Source organism: Aquarana catesbeiana, linkage group LG09, assembly GCF_042186555.1.
Source record: "Aquarana catesbeiana isolate 2022-GZ linkage group LG09, ASM4218655v1, whole genome shotgun sequence".
In the NCBI taxonomy this organism is placed as follows: domain Eukaryota; kingdom Metazoa; phylum Chordata; class Amphibia; order Anura; family Ranidae; genus Aquarana; species Aquarana catesbeiana.
This window is the reverse complement of record NC_133332.1, coordinates 312,568,754-312,587,920: the sequence shown is the minus strand read 5'-3', so window position 1 is coordinate 312,587,920 and position 19,167 is coordinate 312,568,754. Positions and strand designations below refer to the sequence as shown.

Sequence of the window (19,167 nt, the reverse complement as noted above, 5' to 3'; positions counted from 1 at the left end):
GCAGATACTAGAGTCTTCTTGGTTCTTTAATGTGTCGTTGCTCTTGTTAAAAATTCTCTGTTTTTTTTTTTTTGCATGACTGTTAAACACATTTAAGAGGATTTTAAAAGCGAAGAGAGGAAATGTACGTTTTTATAGTTTTTTACTTCCCCCAAGCAGTAGAGCAGTTAAGGGTTCCTTAGAGAACTGATCTTTTATGCAGACTCCAAAAGACTTGACCTTTTTAAGATTCTAGGAAGTCGCCTGGTAGAATCATCACTGAGGGATTAATGACCTCTAGTTTCCATATACTTCGCAACTCTTGAGGCACTAGCCTGAAAAAACATAATCAAACTGGGAGATTGACGCTATAATTATCATATCAAATAATGAATGCTTTGTTAGGGATGTAGATTGCCCATGTTTCTCCATAGATACAGAACAACTGGTATTAGTTGTCACCCTAGTGGGTTGCTTGAAGTGGTGAATTGATGGTGATGGAACCTTGAATGGATAGAGCTTTCGTCTTTGCAAATAGATTTTTATCACGTCCAGATACTAATGATGACCCAATGGGGCAACAAAGTAAATGTTGGCTGCTTCCATACACTGAGGAACTGTCACGTCTGGATGTGAATCCAATGTTTGAGTCTAGGAATCGAAGCGCCGCACTGAAATATTGGACTCCAAAAAGTGGGACTTTATTCCAAATATATATTGAGTGCAAAAACCAACTTGCTTTGAGGGAGGAGGGGTCACACAAATCCCCCCTTTCTTAGGGCTACAACATGATAAAAGAATAAAAAAGCAAATTGGACTTGATTAAGCAGGGGTTGTGTTACTGGCAGGATATGCAGGTGAAAATAAAGAAAAAAGCCTGGAAAAAAAAATCAATGAAGCCACCATATCTTAAAAAACTGGTAATCTGCAGTATACAGTATATGACATTTTTGTTATTGGGATGAGATACACTGAGTGCAACAGATATTATACCTTGGTTGATGAAGACCAGAAGAATCCACCAGGGCAAGAAGGGCACAGCTAGGCAAGTCAACAAAAAAGTCAAATGAGAGAATAGAGGTTGGTTAAGTGCAGTTCAAGAACAACCAGAAAAACTTACACCTAATCCAGAAGGTTAAATCTGTGAAGACCTGAAGACTCCACAAGGTCAACAAAGGCACAGGCTAGGCAAGTCAAGAGAATAGTCAAATGAGAGAACAGAGGTTGGTCAAGTGCAGGTCAAGAACAACCAGAAAAACTTACACTTAATTCAGATGGTCAATTCTGGTGAAGACCAGAAGACTCCACCAGGGCAACAAGGGCACAGCTAGGCAAGTCAACAGAATATTCAAATTAAAGAACAGAGGTTGGTCAAGTGCAGGTCAAGAACAACCAGAAAAGTTTACACCTAATCCAGAGGGTTAAATGAGAATCCTAGTCTAGTACCAAGGCAGAAAGTCCAGGCAGAAAGGCTTCAACTGGGACATCCCTCATGTACAGTATACTGATATTGACTTAATAGAACAACCTGCCAAGAGAGCTCATAAACAAATATTATGGGCTATATTTACAATTACAGTAAGTGTCATGCAGAGAGGTGCACTTAGAACCTGTACCTCCACATGAAACCCCAGCACCTGTACCTAGGCCATCCGCATGGTACCCCAGAACCTATACCATGCAGATGTCCAGGTACAGGTGCTGTTTTATGCGGAGGTCAAGCTACAGGTGCTGGGGCTTTATGCGGAGGTCCAGGTACAGATGCTGGGGTACCATGCGGAGCTCCAGGTTCTAAGTGCACCTCTCCGCACGACACTCATTTATGGCTCATAATATGTGTTTAGGTTGATTATTTATTTCCATTGTGGATATGGGTTCTTTTGCAGGTTGTTCTATTGACTTCAATGGGTGTCGTGCAGAGAGTTGCACTTAGAACCTGGACCTCTGCATGGTACCATTGCACCTGTAGCTGGACCTCCGCATAAAGCCCCAGCACCTGTACCTTGACCACCGCATAAAACACCATACAGGTGTTGGTTGAACTAGATGGACTTGTGTCTTTTTTCAACCAGACTAACTATGTAACTATAGTGTACTATGAGGAGGTCTAGGTACAAGTGGTGAGGTTTCATGGGGAGCTCCAGGTTCTAAGTACAACTCTCTGTCCGACACTCATCAAAGTCAATAAAACAACCTGTCAAAAGCCCATATCCACAATGTAAATAAATGATCAACAGAAACTCATTTATGGCTTGAAATATTTATGGGCGCTTTCGGCAGGTTGTTCTAATCTTTTGATATTAGTATACATAAGGGATGTCTCAGTAACCAATCATCAAATAATCCAGAATGTTTTCATTTACAATGCAGGGCCAGGACAAGGAGTGGAAAATGCCCTGGGCGCACCGGGGGGGAATGGGTGCCCCCTCACCACATGCTCCAGGACAGTGGCTAGCATCCAGTGGGCCACAGCTTTATGCTTCACACTATGCATAGGAAACTTCCTTCTAGCTGCTAGAAAGTAAGCAATTGGTCAGGCATGTGCAGTGCACACTCCATGCTAACCATTGGCAGCTGGAACAAGGGGACTAGGAATGGACATAGAGAGGTACACCTACTCTATGGCATGCATTAGCAGCAGCGGTGGTGGGCACAGTTCCGCATCCTTGCCCTGGGCACTGAACGAGCTTGTCTCTGCACTGGTACCATGGTACAATATATTACCAAAAGTATTGGGACGCCTGCCTTTACACGCACATCAACTTTAATTATTATTATTATACACAATTTATATAGCGCCAACAGTTTATGCAGAACTTTACAATGGCATCCCAGTCTTAGTCTGTAGAGTTCAATATTGAGTTGGCACAACCTTTGCAGCTATAACAGCTTCAACTCTTCTGGGAAGGCTGTCCACAAGGTTTAGGAGTGTGTCTATGGGAATGTTTGACCATTCTTCCAAAAGCGCATTTGTGAAGTCAGGCACTGATGTTGGATGAGAAGGCCTGGCTTCGTAGTCTCCGCTCTAATTCATCTCAAAGGTGTTCTATCGGGTAGAGGTCGGGACTCTGTGCAGGCCAGTCAAGTTCCTCCACCCCAAACTCGCTCATCCATGTCTTTATGGACCTTGCTTTGTGCACTGGTGGGCAGTCATGTTGAAACAGGAAGGGGCCGTCCCCAAACTGTTCCCACAAAGTTGGGAGCATGAAATTGTCCAAAATGTCTTGGTATGCTGACGCCTTAAGAGTTCCCTTCACCGGAACTAAGGGGCCAAGCCCAAACCCTGAAAAACACCCCCACACCAAAATCCCCCCTCCACCAAATGATTTGGACCAGTGCACAAAGCAAGGACCATAGTATTGGGACGCCTGCCTTTACACAAACGTTAATGGCATCCCAGTCTTAGTCTGTAGGGTTCAATGCGAAGCAAGACATTTTGGACAATTTCATGCTCGCAACTTTGTGGGAACAGTTTGGGGATGGTCCCTTCCTGTTCCAACATGACTGCGCACCAGTGCACAAAGCAAGGTCCATAAAGACATGGATGAGCGAGTTTGGGGTGGAGGAACTTGAAATACAAAGCTGAGAATTTAGCTGTACGCTTGGAGTTCAGCTTTAAGCACCTCATATATTATAAAACCACATCAAAAGAGTTACCAAGACTCTATAAAATAGAAGTAGTACGCCTTTGCTGTCAATTGCTAGCTTAAAAAAAAAAAATGGCGCCCGTAATATATTTTCCCCGAGCACATATAATCCGCTTAAAAGCACCGCGCCATTGTCAATGAAATCAATATAAGCAGCAACAATGTTATTTAGTACAGTCTGGGGAATCACTTGACAGCTTTCTCAATGGCTGAACACAAGGAAATTCTGGGAGCGCTAAGGAGCTTTTAGCGGGTTTCATCTCTTTCATCTGGTTTACATGCATTCATCAAGTGAGACAAATACCGCCTATCCAAATCAAACAGAGCCGATCCTCCATTTGTCCTGGAATAGGCCCTGAGGGTCTCCCGTCCTAAGAGAACCCATGTGCAGTAAAGTGGAAAAAAAAAAAGTGATTAAGATTTAAAAGACAATCTTAACAAGTTGAAGTCTGAAGCAGGCCTTTGTTTTAGAGGAAAGACCATCTTAAATTTTATTCTGGCATGGGAAATGCTAGCTTGAGCGGATTTACTACAATGCTGCCATTCACTAAGCAGGGAAATGTATTCACAAAAGCATGGAGCAATTTATTCACAAGTTAATATAGGTGTCAGGCAAAGGAACCGGCAATAAGAACAAACCCGTTATGAATTCAACTTTGTTGGTTCTTATGATCCTGTGTAGTATTTTCCTGTTTCCTATGTTACTTTTTTTCCCCCCTTTTTAATTGGACATAGGGGCTTACCATTGCCAGCAGAAAATGATAGAACCTTTGGCACAACTGTTTTTGTCCATGGTTCTCAAAACTAGTTTTATGGATAAAGCAAGCATGGTATTTGCAGTTGAGGTTCAAATGTACATTTAATTAGGACACATAGTTATCCAAAAGAAAATGATAAAAAGAATGGTTGTATCTAAACACAAGATCAAAACGTGGTGCATTGCAGCTTACCAGTCCTTAGTGGTGATAAGCTTGAGTTTATGGCTTGGATCCTGTCCAAACCCAAAACAACTGGTCCAAAAAACTGGACCAGTTATGCAGCTTACCAGTCCTTAGTAGTGATGAGCTTGAGTTTATGGCTTGGATCCTGTCCAAGCCCAAAATAACTGGTCCAAAAACTGGACCAGTTATGCAGCTTACCAGTCCTTAGTGGTGGTGAGCTTGAGTTTATGGCTTGGATCCTGTCCAAGCCCAAAATAACTGGTCCAAAAACTGGACCAGTTATGCAGCTTACCAGTCCTTAGTGGTGGTGAGCTTGAGTTTATGGCTTGGATCCTGTCCAAGCCCAAAATAACTGGTCCAAAAAACTGTGGAAGGAGGATCCTTCATAGCTGATGTACACAAAGGAGATCATCATCATCAAAGGACATTGTGACATCATCAACCTAGTATGGGCACATGGCCTTATTAGGCAAAATGTTATTGACCTAATATGGCCATGTGGCCATATTAAGGTCAATGACATCAATAGCATCCCTGCTCTTTTGTTGACAGGAATCTCCAGTCTGCAGTTCATTGGCCAAGCAATGACAACCAGTGCTGGGACAAGGGGTGGGCACTGGTCGTCATTCCTTGGCCTAAGAACTGCAGACTGGAGATTCCTGTCAACAAAAGAGCAGGGATGCTAATGATGTCATTGACCTTAATATGGCCACATGGCCATATTAGGTCAATAACATTTGCCTAATGCATGCTCCAGATCAATGGCTGGCAACCAGCAGTCAGTGGCTTCATATCTACTGTGACAGCTAGGGCTCCGACATGCCCACTTTCCACCACCCTATTCACCCACAGCTGACAAAAAAAAAAAAATACTGTGCATGTACAAATACCTTCCAACTAATAAAAAAAACAAGCCACACTTGTTCAGTTTTACACTCCAGATGGAGCAAAAGAATGGTCACGGGGCAGTACACCCATTCTATGTCAGGCATTAGCAACGGGAGAGGGGCACAGTTTTTCATCCTTGCCCTGGGTAGTGAAGACAATTAACTTCCAGGTTTTGGACCAAAACCCAAGCTCATCTCTAGTTGCTGTGTCTTTTTTTTTGTTCAGGCTTTCTTTTCGTTGTTTCCACCTGGAGATCCAGCCAGTAACACACCTCCTGCCTTAGGGTGACAACACTAAAGCCTCGTACACACGATCGGACTTTCCGACAACAAAACCGTGGAATTTTGTTTGAAGGGTGTTGGCTCCAACTTGTCTTGCATAAACACGGACATACACATGGCCAACAATTACCAACATAGTGACGTACAATACGTACGTGATATCTCCATGACGATCGCTAGTTTTACAAGATCGAGCGCTTCCGGCTCGTCCTTGATTCCAAGCATGCATGTTTGTACTTTGGACTTTTGTCCGACGGACTTGTGTGCACACGATCGGAAAGTTCGACAACACACATTTGTTGGCGGAAAATTTGAGAGCATGCTAGCCAACATTTGTTGGCGGAAAGTCCAACAACAAATGTCCGATGGAGCATACACACGGTCGGACTTACCGCCAACAGGCTCATATCCAACATTTCCCGTCGGAAAATCCAATCGTGTGTACGTGGCATTACTGTACTGGATCTCTGGAAGAGTAGCATTGTCACCAGAGGACCGGAAGTGTTTTGGGATGACAGAACACCCTCTTCTCTTCTCTTCTCTTCTCTTCTCTTCTCTTCTCTTCTCTTCTCTTCTCTTCTCTTCTCTTCTCCTCTCCTCTCCTCTCCTCTCCTCTCCTCTCTTCTCTTCTCTCTTCTCTTCTCTTCTCTTCTCTCTTCTCTTCTCTTCTCTTCTCTTCTCTTCTCTTCTCTTCTCTTCTCTTCTCTTCTCTTCTCTTCTTTTCTCTTCTCTTCTCTTCTCTCTTCTCTTCTCTTCTCTTCTCTTCTCTTCTCTTCTCTTCTCTTCTCTCCTCTCCTCTTCCTTCCATAGTTCACAAAAATAGCTGAGAGCAACGTAACCTATAACGGCCAGCAAAGGCAAAGCGTACTGGAAGATATCAACTCACTGGATTTTGTCAGGACCATCATTTGGTTTTTGTCACTCTCCATCTTGATTCTTCTACAATGACCATAACATCTTTCATTAACCCTCCCACCCCGGTTCTGATAGTAGGGTGACACTGCAGACTTTTGCCTGCATGGTGTGGAGCAGCATCGTTGTCGCACTTCTATGTACACTCCCCCAGAAATACTGGCGTACGTGCCAAAACATTCAACATTGATCGTGTCAGGTCATTGGACAGCCTTTGCCCCACCCCCTACAGTGTGACTAGATCCTGTTCGACACCGGCGTGTGCGGCCACAGGGTGTTCTTCTGTACTTTACTGCTAAGCCATGTCCAAAAGTAGGTTCCCATCACTTAGGTACTTAGGTATGGTAATGATTTTGTTCATGAATGTGGAGACCAACATTTGCAAAATTTATATGGTGAGGGTTTAGTTGTACTTTAATTAAGTTTAATGGAGTTGAAGAACACTGTGATACACCAATATTATGTTATTCTGTGAAAATACACAATAATTTGTTGGTTTTTTTTGCAGCTTAGAATTATCATTTATTAATATACTCAATCTTTAATCCCTCTCTAGGTTTCGATAATTGCACTAAATATCTCTAAATTTCTTTTGATGTCCAATTTTCTTTTTTAAGCATTAACATTATTCATTCATTTACTGTTAAGCGAATGCAAAGCTGTCTTCATAATGTGTGACCAAGTCCAAAAAGTACCGTAAAATATTAACAACTTATTCTCGTATTCAGAAATTCCGCATGAGCTGGGCGACTTGGTAGTGAGCCAAGTGGGCTGGGACTCTTTCAAACTCACGTGGATAGCGCCAGACAACAACTATGAGAAATTTGTGATTCGGGTTCAGGAATTAAAGGATGGAGAAGAACCACAAACCATTGTGGTTCCTGGAGAACTTCGCTCTCTGGAAGTGCCGGGCCTGAAGCCGGCCACAAAATATAACATCACATTACATGGGGTGATTCGGGGACTTGACACCGTGCCTCTCTTTGGAGAAGCTGTTACAGGTACCAAATGCTGGAATGCTTCACAATCACCTTGGGGGGGGGGGGGGGTCACTTCTCCACCAAGCTATTCACCTAGCTCGTCACCTGCATCCTCACTGGCTTTTTTAGATTGTAGCTTTTTTCGCGTCACGTTGGCTTTTAGTTCACTTCACTGGGCTGAAATGATGAGAATGAGCACATCAAAAATCGATCTCTTCACGGAATCGTTTATGGGAGCTGATTAGCTGGTTGAGGGATCTGCTTGCTTGCTTGCACGCTTTGCTCTTTTCGTAATAGGAATAGAAACAAGTCCACCCAATGTCAAAAGTCCAAAGTTTCGTAAGCGGAAAAGGTCCATTAAACAAAAATTATGACCAAGTCTTAAATCTCTTAAGATGGACGTAGAAAAAAGGAAAATACTATAATATCAATGCATGTAAACAGTTATGAGACCCTACATGAAATTGTTAAAGATAATTCCAAGGTTAGTCAACACATTCTACAGTATATGTAAGGTATAATCACAATCATGTGACCGCTGTGACAGCCAATCACAGTGTTCATGTAATCTGGCACACCCTCTGAGAATAATAGCCCAGGTAAAAAGATGCTGGGATTGGGCAGGAAGGGCCTAAAGTATATGTAGATCCAAAATCAGTTTTTGAGTATGTTTGGCATCATGTCTCACTGTATACAGGTTTCTTAAATTTTTTAGGGATTTGTTGCAAAGTTTCCTATCTGGAGATCGTGTTGAAGGGTTAACAACATTAAGCCGCTGACTCTCCATTAGCAGCAGCATAGTCATCCTGCCATGTGCACTCTTTCAGTTGGCTGTTGGCAGTAGCGGCTGGTGCTCAATAATTTGGGGGGGGGGCAAAGCAACGCCACCCAAACCCCCCCTGCAGGATATGAACATGAAGGCAGGGAACACCGGGAACACCAGCAACACCCCCCCCCAACCCTCCTGCGGGAGAAGAACGGACAGGAAGGCAGAAGGCCTTCTTGCCTTACCTGATGACACTTAGATCTCCCTTGTCTGAGCCGGGGAATGCTGGAAGCAGTGGCGGCTGGTGGGTCAGACTTCCCCTCATGGAATACAGTGTTGGCTGGTGGACCGGGCTTCCCCTCATGGACACAGTGGCAGCTGGTGGGTCGGGCTTTTCCTGCATCTCCTCTGGCCGTGCATCTCCTCCTTCCTCTAAGACCAATAGGATTGCTTCTCCTTTCGGCCAATTGGGAAATGGGTCTCAGGACCCGCTTCCTGACTGGCCAAGATGAGAATCAGTGTGATAACAGCGAATATTCATTCTCTATTGTCACACAACAGGGCGTAGTGCTCTGTCCTCCGAGCTGACCATTTTTTGAAGTCTGTTAGAGCCTCTGGCTCTAATCACGTGCTTAAACCCCCCCCCCCTTCAATTGAAATCCATGCATCTGGTGCCCTGCATGTAGACTAGGGGGCCAGATGCATGGATGGGGGACATGGATGCGACCCTAATGGATGAGCCACCACTGGCTGTTGGGCTTCCTATTAGGTCTACGGAAAACATGAACAGACCTGATATGCGGCCCAATAGCCAACTGATGGAACACAGATGTCTGTTTGACCACGTTGCTCCTAATTACAAAGCAGTGGCTTAAGCTGGCCATACACAAATATTTTTCCTGGATAGAGGAATCTCTGGCCCTGCCAGCTGTCAAAATACCCAAACAGTGCCTACCTCTGATTGAATGCAGGCACAATTCGGCCAACAATTTTCCGCCTGGATCCTTCAATTTTCAATTAAGGGATGACAATTGAGAGGCGGCCAAATGGGCCACCCACCAAGCAAATTATGGACAGTTTGTCAGAAGCTGGATGAAATTCACTCCATGTATGGCCAACTTTAGCACTGTAAGCTTGCAACTAGAAGTACTGTTAAAGTGGTATTAAAGATCTGGCTTTTTAAAAAAAAAAACATGTTATACTTACCTGCTCCTCTTCTTCTTGGGTACCTCACCAGTGCTCCTCCCCCTTGACCAGTGCCCCCAATAGCAAGCAGCTTGCTAAGAAGGGAACGGATGCGTGCTCGCTCCCAATCCCTGCTCTATGCATCAAGCAAGGCACATAGAGCGGCGGCTCGGCCCCATCCCTCACTCTCTCCTCATTGGGTCACTAGCTGTGATTGACAATGGCTCCCACTGCTGTCTCAACCAATGAGGTGCAGAGGGGGGGGGATTTGGGACTTTAGATGAGGCACATATGTGGTGTGCCTCCATCCCTAAATTCGAGACTAAAATGGGGAAAGTTGGGACTTTAAGATGAGGTCATGGACACCGTGGAAATGACTGGATGAAAATACATATTTATTGATCGTCATGAAATGCACAATCATATCAAAAACATTAACCACATCTATAAAAGACATTATAATAAATATCATTCCATAAAGTATTCACAAGCACATATGTATGTGCGAACGTAATACAGACATCAGGAGTACATAAAATATATACCCATTTGGTGCCAAATGGTGGTCACAATTGATAAATCATACAGACAAGACAGAAAAACTCATAGTATACATATGGTGTTGCAGCAGCACTTGCACCGGGAATAAGGATGTAAACAGTAAAAACATGGTACAGATAAAGTTGTTCTGGGGTGAAAATATATTGTAGACATAATATCTGCGTCCCATAATGCCCGACGCGTTTCGTGTGAAAGACACTCATCAGGGGCGATAGCCTAGGGACGTCTAGAAAAAATGATAAAGTGCGATTAGTCTAAGTGTGAGTAGTTATACTGAAGGGGGGGCGGGAGAGCCCACCCTAAGTACTTACATGTAAATCAGTACGTTCGGGTATGATACCAGGGTCCAGAAAAAATGTCCAAAACGGGAGCTGAGGTATTCTGGGGTCGTGTGTCGGCAGGACGCATACAAGCCACCCCTGAGTACATAAACCAGGTTGCCAGTATTTATGGTAAGCCAAATAATGCGCTATAAAATACTACCTAGAATGAAAAAATGCATGATAGCTATGTCAGTCATGGTGGGTGGAAAAATAAAAATAAAAAATATAATAAATAATAAAATAAAATGAATAAAATAAAAAATAAAATAAATTAAATATGAAAATAAAAATAAATATGAAAATAAAAATGAAATATATAAAAAAAATAAAAATAAAAAAATGATAAAAAATGAGGAATAATAGGTAAAAAATAATAAAAGAATGAAAAATAATGAATAATAAATAAAAAAGTAGAAAAAGTACGAAAGAGGAGGGGGTTAATCTCTAACTAATAAGAAAAATATTGCAGATAGAACATCTTGCAAATAACAAAAATTGGAGTGAGAATGTAGTCACACTCCAAACATGGTAAAATCAGGTGTGAAAGTATGTAACAGACTGCGGAGACAGTACCGTTTTGCATGAAAGTAAAACAAACGAAAAGAAAAAACTAGCTATCAAAACGAAAAGTAACCTAATCATGACTTACATGTGCCCCAAAAAGGAAAGGAGTGAACCGCTGTAGTGGAGTGTGGCGTGTCTGATCCATGGCAACCCTGACTATGGCAGGGGGGTCAATATATAGCAACCCGCACGCATACACACCGGCCCCCAACCAGTGTCACAACCAGCACGGTGAAGGGTGGGGCGGGGCTCTGACACAGGTGAGGTGAGGGAGTCCCGGGACAGCTGAGTCCTGGGCTCAGGTGAGTATTAGGAGGAGCTGTGTGGGGAGCAGCACACAGAAGGTTTTTTTTAGGTTTCATACATAGTCAGGTTAAAAAAAGAAACAAGTCCATCTAAAAAAAAAAACACTTTAAGGGCAGGAACCCCAGGTAGAAAAATGTGTAACGGATTCCCATAATTTTCTGAAGACAATTGCCTACAGTAAGTCTTGATACTAAACTGAAAAATCGATTTTTTTGGTTTACACACATTATATTATCCTTTATTTAGAAAGCACCAACATAAAATGTAGAAATGTAAGTCACAAAATAATTAGCTGAAAATGAGAAACCAACATAGAGAAGCAATTTAGGGAAGGAGAAGAAGACACTGCCAAAGTATAAAGTTCCAACATAGATTTAAAGACCAGCACTCACAGAGGTGGTCCTTCAGGTCATCCTTTACATCAAAACATAAAAACAGTGGCCTTGGTCATTGTTTTTATGTCCTGCAGTTTCAATTAAGGAGGACCCAAAGGAATGCCATTGTAAGGGGCTGGTATTTGAAAATGTTGGACTTTTACACTGTGGGGAGTGGTGCCATAAACAACAACTTTTAGCAATTCCGTTGTTGATGGAGGGGGTTGAACAGCGCCATTCTCTACTTTGGATCTAGCTCAAGTGACTTTTCAGTCTAAACGTTGGGGAGGACTAGATACAGGTAGCCAGGGTAAAGGAAGTGGGTCAAATTAGTTTCTGGATAATCATCGGGGAAAAAAAGTCTTCAAAACAATGAATGTATTAAGGATTGTGATCTAGCTCAAGTGAATTTGCACTCTAAAAGATTGGGGGGGGGGGGCAAGATACAGGAAGCAAGGATGAAGGCAGTGGGTCAAGTTGGTTTCTAAAAAAAAATCTTCAAAACCATGCAAGGAGGAAGGGTTAGAAAGAGTTATTTATATAGTAGACATCTCAATCCATTTGTAGCTGGATGAGTAGAGGTGGAAGAGTTTACACACATTCTAAGTTGCTGTGATCTCCAAGTGATCTCCAACCTATGATGTTGAGCTTGTGGAGATTATGTTGGTCTCCATGTAGACCAGGGGTGTCAAACTCAATTTCCTTGCAGGCCACATCAGCATTATGGTTGCCCTCAAAGGGCTGGTTGTATCTGTAAGTCTAGATGACCAGAGCATCCCCCCCCCTTACATCAGATGTCAAGAGCGCCCTCACCATCAGAAGTTAAGAGTCCCCCACCTTCCCTTACAGAGTACCCCCCCCCCCCTCTTACCTTATGCTGCTGCCAGGAAGAAGTTGGGGGGAGAGCTGGGAAGCAAAAAGTGCAGGATGTGGAGGAGGACCAGAGAAGGGCTGGAGTCTGCTTAATGCTGAAGCCAGGGGAAGCAAGGATGAGGGGGTGCTGCTGCTGCGTGGAAAAGTGCAGGATTTGGCAGAGGAGTTCTGTTTTACCTTCTGCTGCTGACTGCTAAAACTGGGAAAGGAGGGGGCGGAGAATAGCCTCTCTGCGGTTGCATGGAGAAGCGCAGGATCTGATGGAGGAGTTCTGTCCTCCTCTCTGCTGCCAATTGCTCAGACAAGGTGGGGACAGAAACGGGGAGGGGGTCATGAAATGACCTGGAGGGCCAGGGTCAGCCCGCGAGCCTTGTGTTTGACACATGCGATGCAGACCTTTAGGGTTGTTTGTGTGTGTGGTTACTCTTTAGGCTTTGTGGAGGGAGGCCCAGGATCCTTTACTTTGAATGTGATGCTGGTTTGCATTAGGATCCAGGAAAAATAATCTCATACAGTTCTTATAAGTACCTTCAAAACCCACCTAACGGTTGCCTCTGGAACGTGAGGAACTTCTAGGTTTTTTCCTACAAGTAGCAAAAAAAAAAGTTTTGGCTTTAAGTACCCCTTACTAAAGGTTTATGGTCAATTCGAACATAAAAAAAGGTTATTCAGAAAGCTAATTCATTCCAAACCATTAAAAAAAATATATATATATACATAAAAATAGATATGCAAAAAAAGATTTTTCTTTGGCTCTCAAAATGTAGTTTGGACACACAGCAATTATATAAAAATACAGATGCTTCAGCATTCGTCTGCTTCTTTCATTCATGCTCCGAGCTTTACATTGCATGTACGTGCCAGCATGTAAAAATGCCAGGGAAACTGCTTACGCAGATATATTTGGGGCTTCACGGAAAACCTTGGCCTCATTGCGGCTTCCTGCTACATGGCAGAAATATTTCACCAGACTTCTGCTTTTCTTCTCCTGGCGAGGTTTGTGGGCTGCTGACAAGGCACCCATGTGTGGGTGTTGTTGTTGTTGTTGGTCATCCAACGGTTTAATTGAATGACGTTTCTCCTTGCTCAGAAAACAAGCCAGAAGTAGACAACCTCACCGTCACCGGTATCACACCTGAGAGCTTTGACTTGTCCTGGACAGCAACACAAGATTCATTTGACGACTTTGTTGTAGAGGTTACTGATGAGGACAGGTCACGTGAGCCAGTGAAAATTAATGTCCCTGGCGATCTCAGGAAAACTCTTATCTCAGGGTTATTACCCAAAACTCATTACACCATCTACCTCTATGGTACTGTTCGCGGTCAACGAACGCAGCCTATTAGGGTCTCTGCAACTACAGGTACCGGATCGACTTACTTCATCTACATTGACTTCATTTTTTATCTTTGAGTGTAGTATTTCTTTGCAGCTTCCATGACCATTTCCATTACTTCCTGTATGTATGTCCATGTCATGTAGGTCACGCTTATTCCTTTATATGCAGAAAAGGTAATATACTAAAGGGCTACAGTTCCACCTTGGAAACCATGTTTCTTCATACATATTTCAGCATAAAGATGCTCATTAAAAGGTATGGCTAGGGATGTTACTTTCTAATTCCTGTAGTAAGCTGGCAACGCTATGGCTGCTTGACTGAAACCCTGAACAGTGTTGGAAGCCTTGCCAAGTTCTCCCCTTGCTGGACCACATAGCTACTTTCCCTCTCTTTGTTTCTTTAACATAAAAGGGTGCTGTCTGTGGATTTAGCTGTTTACCTGGAGTTTGGCTTTAAATTTGGATAAAGTAGTTTAAGGGTTAGGCTGGCCATAGACAGTTCGAATCTCGGCAGGTTCAGCGGGAACCGGCTGAGATTTGAACCATGTATGGGCAGGCTGAGTGTACCAAGTTGATTGATCTTGGGTACAACTAGCCTGCTGGACTTTACAAACCGTTATTGCCAGAGGCTGGTATAGCTGCTAGCAACAATCGCCATCTTCTCCCATCTTCTCCCGTTGGGCATGGCTTTCTCCGGCGGGAGAATAAAATGGCTCAGCGGAAGGGATTCACTTATCAACACTGTCTATGGTTTGAAGAAAAGAAATTTGCTCTATGGGACCCTTTGTCATTTTTTTTATTGCTCTCTCCCTATTGGGGAGATTTACCCCTCTATTGTTATCTAGAAAGAAAGTGAGGAAACTCCAAATTTTTTTGTTGCCACCAGAACAGGAGGTGAGGGAAAATCGTCCAATGGGTCTAGGGCTGCCGATAGGGGGTTAGAGCTGGCCCTTCTGTAAGGAGCCTGAGCCCCATCAGTTTAATAGGGGGCCTGGAGTCAGAAAGGGAATTCTTTAAATACCTTTGGGTGCATGTAAAGTAATCCCATGGATCGCAGCTCCCAGAAATTAAATACAACTTCACTAAGGCCCAAGCAGTTCAGCAGCAGGGGTCGGGGACAGATAGGTAGCTATTTTCAAATTTTCAAGAGGAGGCAGACTAACCCCCTCAGCGGGGGGGGGGGATTACTTCCATGTTGAATAGGACAAGGGCCTCTAACCCACAACCCTGGCCCTGTGGCTGTGGGTGGATGGCTTATCAGAATTTGTGATGGTTGCTAGGAATGCAGCGTGAGCTGGCCCCCGCTGTTCCTAAAGAAACACTGACAGTGGGAAGCTGTCGTATATAGAATCGGGGGCAGAATGGGCAATAATTGGCCAACCATTGGCTAATCCATGCCCAAGGAAGGGTTGGGACCGTGTCATACGGGCAGTATGGGGTCACATTTCTAATGTCCAGCTTCCTGAGGAACCATTGGGAGGGGGAAGCCATCACATAGAAGTGGAGTCAGAATGGGCAACAGTTCGCCAATCATTGGCTCATCCATACCCAAGGAAGGGTTGGGGCCCTGTCATACAGGCAAGATGGGGGCCACATGATATCTAATAGCCAGCTTCCTGAGGAACCATTGGCAGGAGGAAGCCATCATATATATAAGTGGGGGCTGAATGGGCAATAGTTGGCCAACCATAGGCTCATTCATAACCAAGGAGGGATTGGGGCCCTGTCATACAGGCAGTATGAGGCCACTCAATTTCTAATGGCCAGCTTCCTGAGGGACCATTGATAGTGGGAAACTGCCGTGTATAGAAGCAGAGTCAGAATGGGCAATAGTTTGCCAATCATTGGCTCATTCATACCCAAGGAAGGATTGGGGGTCTGTCATACAGGCAGTATGGGGGCCACACGATATCTAATGGCCAGCTTCCTCAGGAACCATTGGCAGGAGGAAGCCATCATAAATTATTGTGGGCTGAATGGGCAATAGTTGGCCAACCGTAGGCTCATTCATAACCAAGGAAGGATTGGGGCCCTGTCATACAGGCAGTATGAGGCCACACAATTTCTAATGGCCAGCTTCCTGAGGGACCATTCACAGTGGGAAACTATCATGTATAGAAGCAGAGTCAGAATGGGCAATAGTTCGCCAATCATTGGCTCATCCATACCCAAGGAAGGGTTGGGGCTCTGTCATACAGGCAGTATGAGGCCACACAATTTCTAATGGAAGGCTTCCTGAGGGACCATTGACAGTGGGAAACTGTCATGTATAGAAGCAGAGTCAGAATGGGCAATAGCTCGCCAATCATTGGCTCATCCATACCCAAGGAAGGGTTGGGGCCCTGTCATACAGGCAGGATGGGGGCCACATGATTTCTAATGGCCAGCTTCCTGATGAACCATTGACAGTAGGAAGCTGTCATAGACAGAAGCAGGGGCTGAATGGGCAATAGGGGGCCAACGATTGGCTCATCCATACCCAAGGAAGGGTTGGGGACCTGTCATACCGGCAATATGGGGGGTCACACGATATTTAATGGTGGCCCCTGAGTGGGACAACTGCCTAATGCCAGGTTCACACATCTGTGTCCACTTTTGCTTGTTTTTTAATGTCCCTTGTAGTGCATTGAGGTATAATTTGGAGCATTTGTGGTTTGGCCAGTGGGGATTGATTTTCTGAAGTGACCACATTGTTGGGGACTTTGGAAGGATCTAATTCCTGGGAGTGATAGCGCTTTAAAATGAAAAATGCACAGAAAAATGGGCATGCCCTGGTGTGCAAAACCCAACGCAACACAGCATCTAGATGTGAAGGATCTCATTGGGTAATGCGCATTCCTATGACACATCCATTGTTCTGCATTGCAACGTATGCGCTAAAAGGTCAAAGTGTCAACGGGGCCGAAAAGGTGAATTTGCCTCACTTTGGGAGATTTGCTCTCACTTCCTGTTGGGTTTCTGGAATAGGAAGTGATTGGAAAGTTTCTCAATGGTACACAGATTTTAACCCCTGCCCTACTCTATCCAAATTGTAATTGAAAACTTTGGTTATACATACATTTAAAAAAAAAAAAAAACATTATAATGAAGTAAGAGGTAAAAGAAATGTGGGGAAAATTGAAAAATAAAGACCTAATTAAGGTTGTTTGGAGCCCAAGTGTCACTCCGTTGGAGTAAAAATGAAGCTCTACGGTACATTACCTTCTCTGCGTTTTGAAGTTCCATCATTATAAAATGTTAATTAGTTTTTTTTTTTTAGCATCTAATGTGAAGTTCTTTTCCTAAGCGGATGTGTTTTTATTCAAGATCGGACAACACGCTGACAGCCGTTCTTGGTTTTAACATTTTTATTATATGTTCTGTGACACCAAATTAAAGCTGAACTTTCATCACCATTATTTTAATGTCCAAACGTGATGACGTTGGGGCTGTACATTGTGTGAATGGGAAATCGTACACAGGGGCTCCGATGTCAGTCATCGCTGTAATAATGGTGCCGGCTGGAGGCAAGTGGGGGCAGAAGTATAGTGCTAGCAAAAACACCGGAGATGTTTGTTCCAGGGAGTATCTGATTTCCCTAGGGCAGAATCACCAGACTTTTCAGTAAGAAGGCCACAGTGTATATTTTTTGGAGTATCCCCTCAAATCAGGGTCCCCATCAGAGACTCCCCTTACATCAGGGTCCTCAACAGAGTGGCCCCTTACATCAGTGTCCCCATCAGAGACCCCCTTATATTACTATCCTCATCAGAGTCCCCCTTACATTAGTGCCCCCCCTTACAACACTATCCTCATCAGAAGCCCTCCTACATCAGTGTCCCCATCAGAGGCCCCCCTTAAATCACAATCCTTATCAGAGTCCCCCTTACATTAGTGTCCCCCCTTACAACACTGTCCCCATCAGAACCCCCTGAGACCAGTGTTCCTATCAGAGTCCCCCCTATACATCCGTGTCTCCATCAGGGTGCCCCCTTCCATCATTGTCCCCATAAGAGTCCCCCTTACATCACTATCCTCATCAGAGCCCCCCTTACGTCAGTGTCCCCATCAGAGGGCCCCCTTACATTGGTATCTCCATCAGAGTCTCCCCTTATATTAGTGCCCCCATCAGAGGTCCACCTTATATTAGTGCCCCCATCAGAGGCCCCCCTTATATCAGTGCCCCCATCAGAGCCCCCCTTATATTAGTGCCCCCATCAGAGGCCCCCCTTATATTAGTGCCCCCACCAGAGGCCCCCCTTATATTAGTACCTTCATCAGGGTTCCCCCTTACATCGGTGTCCCCATCAGGGTACTCGCTTACATCACTATCCTCATCGGAGGCCCCCCTTATATCAGTGCCCCATCAGATGCCCCCCTTATATTAGTGCCCCCATCAGAGGCCCCCGCTTATATCAGTGCCCCCATCAGAGCCCCCCTTATATTAGTGCCCCAATCAGAGGCCCACCTTGTATTAGTTCCCCCATCAGAGGCCCCCCCTTATATTATATGCCCCTTATATTAGTGCCCCCATCAGAGGCCCCTCTTATATTAGTGTCCCTATCAGAGGCCCCCCTTATATTAATGCCCCCATCAGAGGCCCCCCTTATATCCATGCCCCCATCAGAGGCCCCCCTTATATTAGTGCCCCCCCATCAGAGGCCCCACTTATATTAGTGCCCCCATCAGAGGCCCCACTTATATTAGTGCCCCCATCAGAGGCCCCCCTTAAATTAGTGCCCTCATTAGAGGCCCCCCTTATATCAGTGCCCCCATCAGAGGCCCCTCTTATATTAAATGCCCCCATCAGAGGCCCCCCTTAAATTAGTGCCCTCATTAGAGGCCCCCCTTATATCAGTGCCCCCGTCAGAGGCCCCTCTTATATTAAATGCCCCCATCAGAGGCCCCTCTTATATTAAATGCCCCCATCAGAGGCCCCCCTTAAATTAGTGCCCTCATTAGAGGCCCCCCTTATATCAGTGCCCCCGTCAGAGGCCCCTCTTATATTAAATGCCCCCATCAGAGGCCCCCCTTAAATTAGTGCCCTCATTAGAGGCCCCCCTTATATTAGTGCCCCCATCAGAGACCCCTATTATATTAGTGCCCCCATCAGAGGCCCCTATTACATGAGTATCCCCATCAGAGTCCCCCCCTTACATTAGTGTCTCCATCAGAGCCCCCCTTACACTATAAGGCTTACAACTTGGTTGTAACAGCAGGGCAGTAGCCAGGAGGCGGAGCAATCATTTTCATCCTCCTGTTAGGGCAAG

At 44.6% G+C, this 19,167-nt stretch overlaps 1 protein-coding gene across 2 annotated transcripts in view; it reads left to right on the top strand.

Moving 5' to 3' along the window:
- Nucleotides 1-19,167, top strand: part of TNC (tenascin C) — a 192,593-nt gene that overhangs the window by 93,644 nt on the left and 79,782 nt on the right. Inside the window, exons 11-12 of one of the 2 annotated variants that reach the window (XM_073600686.1) lie at nt 7,377-7,649; nt 13,671-13,943. The exons of the other annotated variant lie outside the window; for it this stretch is intronic. Coding sequence (XP_073456787.1) covers nt 7,377-7,649; nt 13,671-13,943 — 546 coding nt within the window. The remainder of the gene's footprint in view (nt 1-7,376; nt 7,650-13,670; nt 13,944-19,167) is intronic. 2 annotated transcript variants of the gene reach the window in all.